The 12411-nt window shown below is 53.2% G+C and overlaps 1 protein-coding gene across 1 annotated transcript in view; it reads right to left on the bottom strand.

Annotated features, from left to right (window-relative positions):
* MOV10 (Mov10 RNA helicase) overlaps positions 1-12411 on the bottom strand; it is a gene marked incomplete in the record, with an annotated part of 30231 nt that overhangs the window by 484 nt on the left and 17336 nt on the right. Inside the window, 17 exon segments of the mRNA XM_006149604.3 lie at positions 1-86; positions 168-293; positions 1350-1424; positions 1658-1849; positions 2057-2174; positions 3162-3378; positions 3471-3568; positions 3742-3845; positions 4101-4259; positions 5618-5765; positions 5868-6044; positions 6314-6468; positions 7200-7368; positions 8583-8714; positions 8984-9242; positions 9422-9657; positions 9944-10144. Of these exon segments, the coding sequence (XP_006149666.2) occupies positions 1-86; positions 168-293; positions 1350-1424; positions 1658-1849; positions 2057-2174; positions 3162-3378; positions 3471-3568; positions 3742-3845; positions 4101-4259; positions 5618-5765; positions 5868-6044; positions 6314-6468; positions 7200-7368; positions 8583-8714; positions 8984-9242; positions 9422-9657; positions 9944-10144 (2652 nt within the window).

Genomic DNA, 12411 nt, shown 5'->3' with positions numbered 1-12411 from the left:
TTCCAGTCGGAGTCATGGCCCAGGAGAAGGGGGTTGCCCACCACGATGAGGAGAGCCTTGGCCCGGGTCACAGCCACGTTGAACCTCTGGAAGGAAGAAATGGTGGCATCAGGGGCTGGAAGGGCCCCAAGGAAGGAAAAATTCTTGGCCTCCAGCAGCCCTCAGACCTTTGGGTTCTTAAGGAAACCAAGGTTAAAGTCCAGGTCCAGCTTCACAAAGCTCTGGCTGCTTCGAACAGTAGAGATGAGGATGACGCTGCGTTCTTGGCCTTGGAATTCTTCCACAGAGCCCACCTGGAGGGGAGGGACAGGCAGGGCCTGAGGCCAACTGGGAAGCACAGGGACTGCCCCAGAGAGCTGGAGCTCCAGAGGGCAGAGAAGTCACTGGTGAACTGGAGCTCAGCACAGTGAGTGTAGAGACAAGAGCCAGGAAAAACTCAGAAAGCTAAAGCCCCAAGGGTGCCAGTGTTCTCAGCAAGGAAAACAACACTGCAAAGAACTCAGTAACTCCAGCAGTTTTCCAAACTTTCTTGAAGATAATCACTAAGTGCTTGTTAAGAATATACAACTCTGGGGTCATAACCCGGACCTCCTGATCAGAATTCCCGAACAAATGTGAGGGGCCAGCATGTGGCATGGTGGTTAAGATGGCTGGATTCCCACGTGGCTGGCTGACTGTGGTTCGAGTCTCAGACCTGGCAGCTTGCTTTCTCTTTCCTTCTCTGTCTCTCTCTGGTCAACTTCAAAAATAAATAAATAAAGACAATGAAAAAAATTCTTTAAAGAAAAAAAAAAAAACAAAGAATTCCCAAAGGTGAGGCTTCTTAATCTTGGCAGTGCTTTCAGTCCTGAATGCATGGTGGAGTCACCTGAAGAGCTGTAAAAAAAATACCAGTGCCTTGGCTCTGCCCCTGGGGTGTTAATTGCTTGGGCAGGGACCAAAGCAGGCAGCTTTAAAAGCTCTCCAGGTGATTTTTATCTGCAGTCAGTGTTGACAAGCACCACTTTAGAGTCAAGCCACAGAGGGTGGGGCTAGGGGTTGAGGTGACAGACAATTCGTATCACAGGCCAGGCCAAGGAGGCAGTGGAGTTTGGACTTCATCCTTAGGGCAGAGGCCTCAAACCTGCAGGATCCCAGGAATCCTAAGAGTGGTGTGGGTGCTTGCTACAGGCCTCCTGTGGGATTTCCACGGGGGAGAGGCTGGGGAGAGCCGCAGTTCCGTCACAAGGCAGTGGGAGTGGGACAGGGACATGGGCTGAACCAGAGCATAAGCAGGAGCTTGAGGAGGTCTTGAAGTGAGATGTGAGGGGTACACAGAAGGCAGGGAGCATGAGTGAACAGTGTGTCACCTTCAAGTCCTTGATGTCATCTAGTCCTCGGAGCTCCCTGTCAAGTCTGGTGATGCAGTAACGGATTTTTTCCACCTGGAAGGAGGGACAGGTGTCTTTCATGCCATTCCTCCAGAGCAAGAGGGAGCCAGGCAGGTGGCCAGGGGGCTAGGGACAGAGACAGCAGTGGAAGCTGGCCTTGCCCCTCTTCTAAGATAGGGAGCCCGCAGGGGCCTGAGCTCTGAAACCTCTGCCTAGTGGTCAGGCTGTTAAGGTGGTCCCATGGGGATGGGGGTGGTCCCACCACTGTTGGGAACTAAGGGCCTGACCTGTTTCCGGTATGGGGAGATGACGCCCACGTTTCGGGGGCTCAGGCGCACTTTGCCCTTCTTGGAGGAGGGGGCCAGGAGCAGCTTCAGGTAAGAAATCACTGTGGCAGCCTCTTCAGGGTTGAAGAAGGATGGGCTGTTTCCCTCACGCTCATCCTTGCCCATTACGCCGTGAAAGATGATGGGAAAGTCCTGGATGTGGGGTCAAGGGAAGCCCTTAGCGGGACCTCCCTGCTTCCCTTCCTTCCCACCCCAAACCCATCCAGGAAATAAGGGACCCAGGCCAAGGCAGCAGTGGGAGGGGCCCATGGCGTCCACGCAGAGCTCCTCCTACCTGTACCTCCAGTAGGAGGAGTCGAGTGAGGGGGTGGGAGCCCCGCCTGCCCTATCCAGCCTCACCTGCTGAGGCAGACCCTCCCAGCGGCAGAAGCGCTCTCGATCTACCACATCAGCACAGGCCTGCAGCTCCCTTTCGTAATAAAGCCGGTTCGGAACGTCTAGGATGGTGGGATGAGATCTGGGAGGCGAGAGGAGGAAGAGCAAGACCAAGGGCCATATACCTTCTGTCCTGCTCCTGCGGACCCTAGGGGGAACCCCGTTTATCTGCTGTGCGCCCATACACACTCCTCCGGCTCCCAGGGCTGCAGACACAACCTGCAGTGTTGCTATCAGGCACTGGGAACCACAGAAATCAGAACCAAATGTGGCTCCAGAGAGCACCTAGTTCAGGGGTAGCACCGACCCGTCCCCTGAAATAAAAACAAGACCCAAGAAAGTCAGCATAAGCTGGACGCTGTTGCTGGCAGGCTGAGGCCATGTGGGAGGCAGGCTTCAGTATCCGGCCCACTCTAAAAAGCTAGGCAGGGTGTGCACCTTGGGTTCAGCTACTCTGTACGCTATAGGAGGGTCAGGACGCCACCTCTCCAACCCCCATCACCCTACCACACATGCACTCAGAAAACAAGGACCCATTCCCCGGTTTCGGTTTTGCCAAAGGACAGGACAAAAATAAATGATCCCCTATTTTAGTGTTAATTGATAAACCCATGTTCAATTGAAAAACATAAGGCACAGTAGCTTATGTTTACTGAGCACTCAGGGACAACCCGGAACTCACCTAAGAATTTTAGATGTCTAAGCTCATTTACTAAAGGAAGTATATAGCTCTTAAATGCAAATAGATTTATGAAAAACTATATTCTCACACTTTTCATTTTTGCTTGGCTTGTCTGGAAATTTCACCTGGGACCTGTAGCAGATGCGTCTGGATGCCTAGGAACCACTGACCCCAACACACAGACAAGCCAACGGGTCCAGAGAGAAAACACATGCTAAGACGAGCAGCAGCGATGGGCAGAATGGAGCCTTCCTACCTCCCAGTTCAGTCTTTCTGCATCATGAGAATTGTGAGCAACAGGACTGTAAGGCCAGGCCTCCAGCCAGGCCGCAGGGGGGTGAGGTGGCAGAGGTGGTGGGACGCAGGGGTGGCGAGAGGCAGGAATACCTGTAGTTGCGTAGCAGCTTGGTTATGTACTTGGGGTCATAGCCCTCAGGGCCCTTCTTGTACAGGTTGTTGTGGGTGAGCAGCCGCTCCAGCAGGGAGAACCCCAGCCCATGTTTCTGGGTCAGTGGGGAACGCAGCACAGGTCCCAGCTGCTTAGGGTCTCCGGCCAGCACTAGCTGCCCTGCTGGATTGCCTGTTTTCATGACTTCCATCAGCCCTGAGAGGAAGAGGGCATGGGGAAAAAGGTAAGTGGTGGGACTTCTGAGACTCCGGGCAGGGTACACCTGCAGCCCACCCTGAGCCCCTCACCTGCTATGGCCACCAGACTCTCAGACTCCAAGGAGTGGCCAGCCTCATCGATGAAGATGTGTGTGAAGTGATCAATGGGAAATTGTGCCGAGACCAGCCTGGGTAGTGTAAGGTCAGGCAGGAGTCACACCCGGGCATCCAACTCCCATACCTGAACGCTCACTGCAAGCTAGCCCTTCACCTCGCCAACCAGGAAGTGTTCTTTCCCATCTCCCTAGCCTCCTGCCCCTTTACTCGCAATTAAGAGACACACACGTAACACAGTCCCCACCTGCCGGCAGTGATGAGCGTGGTAATTAAAACACGATATTCCTGCAACTTCTTCTTGGCAGGATACACGTACTCCCCCTTCTTCGCATCCCAGTTGCAGCAGGACTGTTGAGTGTGAAGAGACAGGAGGAATCAGTTTGGCCTCTGTTCTCACCCTCAGCCTGGTTCCTGGGCCCCCAACCACCTTTATCCACCTCCTTCACTTCATAGAGAAACTGAAGGCCAGAGAGGGGTTCTGACCTACTCAGAGTAACACAGCCAGTGTCTGAATCCAGGTCTTCAAGTTTTCCAGCTCCAGTGTGTGCCCTGAGAGCCTCCCTGGCATTGCCATCCCTTGGTCCTCAGCACCTCCCCAGGTACCTTGATGTCCTCAGGCACCATGCGGATGTCTCTGCTATGGGCCAGGAGGCGGTAGATGGAGCTGGGCAGGTGGACCCGGAGACGCTGACAAAGGAGGTCAGCCCCTGAGTTGGATGGAGCGCAGGCCAGGATGTGGGCTTTGGGCAGGTGCTTCACCACCTGAGATGCAGAAAAGCACAGTGGGAAGCAGCTTCCTGAGACAAGCCGTGATCCAGGCTGGACAGCGTGGCATCTGCCTCCCATGGTTCTGCCCCTAGGCCTCTGCCTGTCTAAAAGCACTTCAATGCCAGACACTCCTGCAGGAAATACCCAAGCCTGGTCCAGCTGCAGCAGCCCAGGGGATAGAGGGCCGCTATACGATGCTGGAAATCACACAGGAGGCCTGGGGCCAAGGCCCAGGTAAACTTGAATATGCTAGGCACATCTCTGACTCTGGCTCGCTGGGAGGCAGTGGGGAGGATAGTGGTGTGGCAAGACTGACAAGAGTGGTGTGGCAAGACTGACAATGAGTGCATTGCTTGCTTGTTCATAAACCAGCTCTATGATGACTGAAACGGGAGGACTGACTTTAAAAGCCATGCAGTGCCTTGGGACCAGTAGTTAGCGTAATGGCTGTCGCTGAACTCCCATGTGGTCGACCACGGTTTAAGTCCCGAATCCGGGACTTAAAGTCAAGCCGGGCACGTGTGCATGGGTGACCAGGATCCTGAGAGGAGAATGGAGACGGGATTGCGGTGTGGCCGTCTCCCCTGGGGGGTGATTTCTCCCTTTCTATCTCTCTGTCTTTCTGATGAGTGCCCTATAGCAAAAACCTCAGAAAAAAAACCCCATGCAGTGCCCAACCTGCACAATAGCACTCAACAGGCACGTTCATCTCCCTGCCTCTCCCCACCCTGTCCTGTTTAATCCTTAAAGAGTGTGGCACTCGCCAGAGAGAGAGAGACAGAGAACCTCCCAATGTGGCATAGTCACACCGCGATTCCTTCCCTTCCAGTTCTCCATCCTGCTAGAATTTGGGGAATGCAAGCACATGTGCTAGGTGTGGGTTTCAAGCCCCTGGGGCCTGGATTTGGACTGCAGTCAGTTATGTGGGATCCAGCTCCCTAAACCCTCTAGGCTACAGGACTGGCCCCTTACCTTCCCCCACCTTTTTAAGTTTTTTTTCTTCCCTATCAGGTGTGTGTGTTCACTGGAGACAGAAAGCTAGAAACTCCCCTCGAGAAAACCCCTGGGTGGGGGGATGGCTATGCTGTAATCCCTTCTTCTCCACTGTCCTCTTGGGATCTTGGGCACATGCGCATATGCGCATACACACGCACGAGTTTTAAGTCACTGGATCTGGGACTCCTGTGTTTGACTACCTTCGGAGCCCAGTGATGTAACCATTACGCCATCTGCTGGCCCCCCTACCTCCCCTTTTGTTGGTCATTCTCTGAACAGGAGCATTCAGGGAGCTGGAGGGAACCAGAATCTGGGGACAACTGCTTGTACCAGCAGTGCCAGTGCACAGGCCCCACCTGCTTAATGGCCTCCACTAAGGTGACGGTCTTGCCGGTGCCCGGAGGCCCAAAGATGATGTAGGGGGCTGGGCGGGTGGTGCCTGTAACGATGTGCTTCATGGCCTGCAGCTGCTCTGGGTTGGACTCCAGACTCCGGTCATACAGCCTGGCAGAGGGGCCGGGAATAGGAACTTGAAGCCATGCAGTGTCCTAGAGGCCTCCCGACTCCACCCTTTACACCTATACTCCCAAGTAGCCCCAGACTCACTTGAACTTTGTATCTGGTGGCAGCAGCGGAACATCATGGGATGCCACGGGGAAGAGCATGGGCCACAGTGGCCAGCGCCCTGTGAGCTCCAGGGCACGGTGCTGGACCCGCAGGGGCTGCCGGTTGAACGTGAAGTTCACTTTGAAGGTCATCCCATCTACAAAACGGCTCAGGAGGCTTTGGGCGGGAGGAGGCAGAGAGTTCCAGTTAGAGGTAGGAGGTGAGCAGTGACTGGCCAGAACTCCCCAGCTACTGCTCCTCCTTTTTCTGAGGCTTCCATGTAAAGAGGAAGGAAGTCGCTGAGGTATCTCAAGGTTCCTGTGACAATACTTCACCCATTCCTGTGTCTGGGTCCTGCCTGTGTCAGCAAGAATACCCTTCCCTCCCTTGGCCTCAGGAAGAAGCCTAGAGATCCTCTGGCAGCTTAGGATTCCCCTGGCACATACCTCGGGGAGAAGCTCAGCTTGACACGGTCCAGCTCCACCTTGTGCACAAAGCCCTTGTAGGTGACAGGGTTCTCCTGGTGTATCTCAGAGGTCAAGGTGGCAAACAGGTGGTCACCACGTAGCACTGAAGGGCGGCTCTCGGTCACCCCGGGAACCTACGAGGTGTGAACACAAGCATCTATTCAGGGAAGACCAGAGGAGGGCCCAACGCTCAGGCTCTCTAAAACTCTGAAGGATAAGGATAGATTTGGGCCTTCCAAACCAAGACTCAAGGCCTTACATAGCTGTCCCTGGGGCCCTCAACCTTCTCCCAGCCAACAGCACAAGTGTCAAGAGGAAAACAGCAAATCTTCCCACGCTGCTCAGAGATGCTGCACCCAGGAATCCAGAGCCTCCAGTGCATGACTCCAGGACCTGGCAGCCAGCTCCCAGAACACCAGCTGCCCTTGTAGCCAGCTCAATTCCTATTCTCCTTTAAATCTTGCTAAACTCTCCTCCTGAAATACAGTCACCCTCACCCTCTCCATTCCCACCTGCACTTGGGTGCAGAAATCCATCCTCATGTAATTCTGGGCTGATGTGTACACATTCAAAATATAAGAGCTAAAAAGTGCTCTAAGAATGATCCATCCAGCTCTGTGCTTTCCAGATGAGGGAACTAAGGTTCAGAGAAAGCAAGGCATTTGCATAGGGTCACACAGCTGGTAGTAGCAAAGCCTGGATAAAACTCCAGATTTTCCCCACTACCAGGCTCTGACAGCTCTTTCTGAGCACAAACTTCCTTGAGCCTTGTGGAGCAAGAACCTCTTCTTGTTTGCCCTGTCACAAATAGTGTTTGGCCTGTAGCCTTGAGCCTGCCCTCCCTGCACCCGATTGGAGCCCTGACCTCCAGTGTGAGCAGCTGGGGGTTCTGGTCGGCAGGGTCTCCCATCATGGGCACGGACTCCAGGTCATACTGCTGGATGTCATGCTCCATCTGCAGCTCCTCCAAGTGCAGTAGCAGCCGGAGTTTCACCTCGTAGTTCCTTGACTTGAGGGGTGTCTCCAGCTGGGCCCTGGCAGTGATGGTGCAGGGAGCACAGGAGGGGACAGATACAGAGCAGGTCAGGAAACTCCAAGCCCAGGAGCATCCACCCACCCGTTCCCATCTGAGGCTCTGGAACTGAAAGCATTAGGAAGAAGCACACACTCGAAGGACAGCGATGTAGATGGGGGTCAAAGGCCTCAGAGAAGGGAGTCCTTGCTCTTGCTTCCTAGGATGCCCCTGCCCCCGCCTCAGACCTCACTTGGCATTTGCACTGTGGGTCTTATGGCCAGAACATTCTCCCCCCAGGTCCTCCCAGACCCACCCTTCACCTCATTAAAATGTCGTTCTCTGTTCAAATGTCACCTCCTCAAAGAGGCCAGGACTGAGTGCCCTCTGTAGAACAGTACAGACCCACCCCCTTACCCGCTTTAGTTTTAGTTTAGTGTTAGTTTAATTCATTACAACACTTGTCTCTGTATGAAATAAAATAATTTTCTTTTCCCCAGAGTGTGTGTGCACCCACCAAAGAAACAGCACAAGAGAGAAAGCTCCCTCTGATGGGTTGTGCTTATGCCACAGTCTCCCTTCCTCCATCCTGTCAGGATTTTGAGCACGCATGCACACATGCCTGGCATGATTTTCAAGCTACTAGAGCCAGAATTTGAACTGCAGCCAGCCATGTGAGGTCTGGTTTCCCATGCACAGTGCTTAACCACTGTGCTATGGGGCTGGCCCACTCAAATTTTTAAAAATACCTTGATCTTATTAGGGTAACCCTGTGGTGTAGTGGTTGAGCTGTGCACAGTGTGGCAGATCCCACACCAGGTGCATGTGCATGCGAGTCCAAAATCCTGAAGGGATGTAGAAATGGGAAAAAAAAAAAAAAAGATTGGGGTGTGACCATGCTCCACTGGGTAGGGTGGGAACTTCCTCCCTCTCTCCCTCTCTCTCTCTCTCTCTCTGTAGTGAGTGCATTTGCCCTCTGGCAATAAAGAGAAAAAGCAAGCAATTGCAAGATAAGCATTCACTGTCCCCCACTAGAATGGGCAAGGTCCTGATGTACTGGTTCACCTGGAACAGTGCCTTACACACAGTGTGTGCTCAGTAAGGGAAGGAATGAAGAGAGTCTGGGAGGCTGAGGACAGAGGCCAGAGGTGAGCGGAGTCCAGGCAAAGGGAAGAAGCCAGAAGCAAGACACAGAGAGCAGGGAAGAGTGTGGGGAGAAGAGGGAAGGTTACTTACTTGATCTCAGCAATCTCCTTTGGGGCAGTGAAGATACCTCCCCGAAGGAGTTTGGGGAGCAGCTGCCTGAGGCGGGAGGGTGGGTAGTATGTCCCTAATGCCATACTTAGCTCCAAGTCGTAGCCCTTGGCCCTGCAGGAGCGGGACAAGAAAAGCTGTCACAAGTACAGAAACCCCTCACATACACAGGCTCTGCGAAAACCCCTCTGAGGAGCATGCAGAAGTACTGCTGAAAGGTGGGCATAGGCTTTGTCCAAGGTCGCTCGCCTGCTCACATGGCTGCCCCTAAGCCTGGAGCAGTTAGGAAAGGGGCTCTGGCTCCCAGCTCTGTGCTCTTCCCAAGGGCCACAGCGTCATTGCCAGGATATGCCCAGAATGGATTGGGGGTGGGGGGGAGTTACCAGTCAGGTCTCTCTCCTTCCTCTATCCGATTGGTTGTGACACGACTTGCAGTGACCCGGGTCCGCGTGAAGGGAGCCACAGGCTTCAGCTGTGCAGCCAGGGGGCTGTGGGTGACGGCAGCCAAGAAGCGGGCAATGTAGAAAGTGTTGGCTTTTTTTGAGCTCGCCTCCCCAGGTCCCAGCAGCTCCCACAGCACCGTGGCTGGGAAGTAGCCCACAAAGCTGGTCTGACAGTGGACATGGAGCTCATAGCATGCACCTGGAAGGAGGATGGCAGAGTGAATGGGGGTGGGGTGGAGCCCTTTACCAGCATCCATATGCTGGGCACTCCCCCAGGCTGACCCACCCTGCCCCACAGCAGGGGCCCAGTGGACAGCAATAGCATGCTTCTCAAAGCCCCCATCTCCCAGAGGCTCCTTCCTTTGGAAACCCACTCACCAGGGCCCAGCTGGCAAGGCAGCTCCTGATCTCCACCATAGAAGGCAAATTGGGATGTCCGGCAGAACGAAAAGAGGCAAATGAGGGTGACAGGCTGGGTTCCTCCATTCCGAAGCCTCAGGGTCAGCACCTCTTTGTGGTTCAAATCCAGGTGAATAAGGAGCTGCCCATCTTGGGCTTCATGGGGCCCCTGGACTTCCACGTCCACCCCATGTTTCCCTTGAAGATACTCAGCCCTGGGGAGAGTGGGAGTCAAGCGGGGTTGGGGCTGGAGGGCTGGACTGGGGGTTGCCCTGGGGAAAGGTGTAGGCCGCAAAGTCTCATGAAGAGCCAGCTCTGCACAGGAACCCCACCTCCTCCCCCAGACCGTCTTCCTCCCATTCCTAGAAGGCCTTTCCCCCAAACCCAACCTGAGACCACCCACTCCTTCCTCAGCCAGTCATGGCCCTTCCTCCATGCCTTGCCCCCTTACACACACACACACACTGCACACACACACACAATGCACTCACACACACACACCTGTCATAAAAGATCTTGGCTAGCAGTGACTTATGTTGTTTGCTGATATCTGACCTCGGCTTCACTCTCTTTTCTGGGAGCCGCACGTCGGCCCATTGGTCGAATCTGAAGAACCTGACCCGAGTCTTGGTGACGTAGGCCAGATTCGCAATCTTCATTCCATACAGCATGGAGGAGAAGCCAGGGATGGGGGTCCCAAAGCTGCCAGAAGCAGAGGACACTGGGAAGTGAGGGCAGGCAGGGCCATGGGATGCAGGGCAGCTGGCGAGGCGGGTGGCTGAGGGTGCTTTGGGCTGTGCATGGAGCCCTGCTGCAGAGCAGGCTGACCCAGACACATGGAGACTCCGGCGGCTCAGAGGATGTTTAGTGTTTTAAGGGAAGGCAGAGGGACTTCCCCAGGCAAAATGGGATCATTCCATTAAATAGTAGATTGTACATTTCTAAGGAGAAAGGCCCAATTATAGCTGTTGATTGGGTAGACCAAGGGAAGAGAGAGAAATAATTTTTTTTAAACTGCTTTGGACAGAAAAAAATATATAAACATTTAGCAGAAAGAGCTAAGGGGAAGCTGAGTAAGCTGGTTCAGAAGGGCAGCTGTGGGTCCAGCCTGCTGGTGTGGATGAGAGAGGGGATCAGAGACAGCACAGATGTCCAGAGCGTGTGGGCAAGGAGGCTGATCAGACAGCAGTTTCCACCAGAAGCCAAAGGGTGCAGGAAGGGAAAGGATCCTTCTCCAGAGATCAAATAGCCTGGCTTTGTGCCTAGAGAAGGTGAAGACAGGGAAAACTGGTCAGATGGACAATCACCTCAAGGTTCAGCGCCTGGAATTCAGTCTAGTCAACTAAACAAACACTCAACAGAGGCCTGTTATATCCCAGACACTGTGCTATATGCCGGGCCTTCAAAGATACACGAGACCCGACCCTGCCTCGCATAGCACATGGACCAAACATGTGGATTTTAGCCTGTGCCATGTGGGTGGCCACTGAGGCCCAGGGCAGCTCATGGGGTCAGGTGGAAGTGGGCCCAGCCTGGGAGCAGAGACAGGAGAGTCCATGAAGGCTTCCCCAGGAGACCCGTCAGAATTGAGTCCGGAGGACAACTGGGCACTACTCAGCAGAAGGGAGTATAGGCGTGAGCAAAGTGAGCAGTGCGTGCACAAGAACCTGTGCCTGGAGGGGTAAGGGGCACTGCTACCCACCTGAGCACTCTAGCCAGGCCAGTTCAGGAAACTCCACCTCTAAGGGCCTTGCTTTGCTCCTCTATAAAAAGGAGACAGCGAGACTCACTTTTGGAGGGTTGCTGTGAGGCTTACAGAAGATACTGGCATGTACCGTACCACTTAGCCCAGTGCCTGGCACATGGGAGACCTCGGTGAGGGTGAGCGATAGTTAGCATTACATACAATTTGGTTGAACTACAGTGAAAAGTGTGAGGATTAGGGTGGCAGGAGGAGGCAGAGGGGGGCAGAGACCAATAAGCCAGGCCAGGAAGCCTGGACTTGACCCTGGGGCCAGTAGTCCTTCTCCCTCCTTTATGGATTCCCAGGAACCTGGGAACATTCAAACGTGGGACATACATCATCGACACATTTAAGATCTGAATGATGCTCTTATTTGATTTTTTTAAAGGAATGAAAGCAAATCTTCATTCATAAGAACTGCAGTAACTCTTTGATTTGTTTTTATTATTTTTATTATTTTTAGATTTTTGCCATAGGACATGTGTTCTTTCTTGCAAGAGAGAGACAGAGAGAGGGATAGTGAGAAATCATCCCCGGGGGGATGGCCACACCACAATCCCTACTCTTCCATTCTCCCTTGGGATTTGGGGAATGCATTCACATGCACCCAGCATATTTTTCAAGCCACTGGGGTCCAGGACTTGAACCGTGGAGTCAGTCATGTGAGATCCAGCACTTTAACCACCATACCACCTGCTGGCCCACCACCCGTTTAACTCTGAAGGCTAAATCAGCATGGTTGCTCACTGGAGTATATAATATCAATTATGTTTATGAATATTTCTATGGTGCTCCCTGCCTGGAACTCTGCCTTTCTCCTTCATCCCAAGCAAATGAGAGCTATAAACTTACAATTGGTTCTGATTTATTTTAAAAAGATAAATCATTTAAAGGTATAACAGAAAATGCTCAGTTAATGTTAGCTGCTATTATTAGTGTTCATTAGTAGTAACAGTATACTACTAGTAGCAATAGTAGTAGGAGTAGTACCAACTTACTTTCAGCCCACGCCAGAGGCTACACTGTGGTTACAGAAGCACTGTGGCTGGTGGGTTTTAAGAAGGGGAGTGGCAAGATCGTATTTGCATTTCAAATCATTCTGGCATCAGGATTGGAGGATGGATTTGCTGGAGGCAAGACTGTGGGCAGGGAGACAAGTTAGAAGAAGGCCATTGCAACTGTCCAGTTAAAAGATAATGAAGGCCTGAACAAGGCAGGGGTAGAC

This window comes from Tupaia chinensis, unplaced genomic scaffold, assembly GCF_000334495.1.
Source record: "Tupaia chinensis unplaced genomic scaffold, TupChi_1.0 Scaffold000270_2, whole genome shotgun sequence".
Classification (NCBI taxonomy): Eukaryota; Metazoa; Chordata; class Mammalia; order Scandentia; family Tupaiidae; genus Tupaia; species Tupaia belangeri.
Note: the sequence above shows the minus strand (reverse complement) of the source record. Positions and strands in the feature narration are given on the sequence as shown.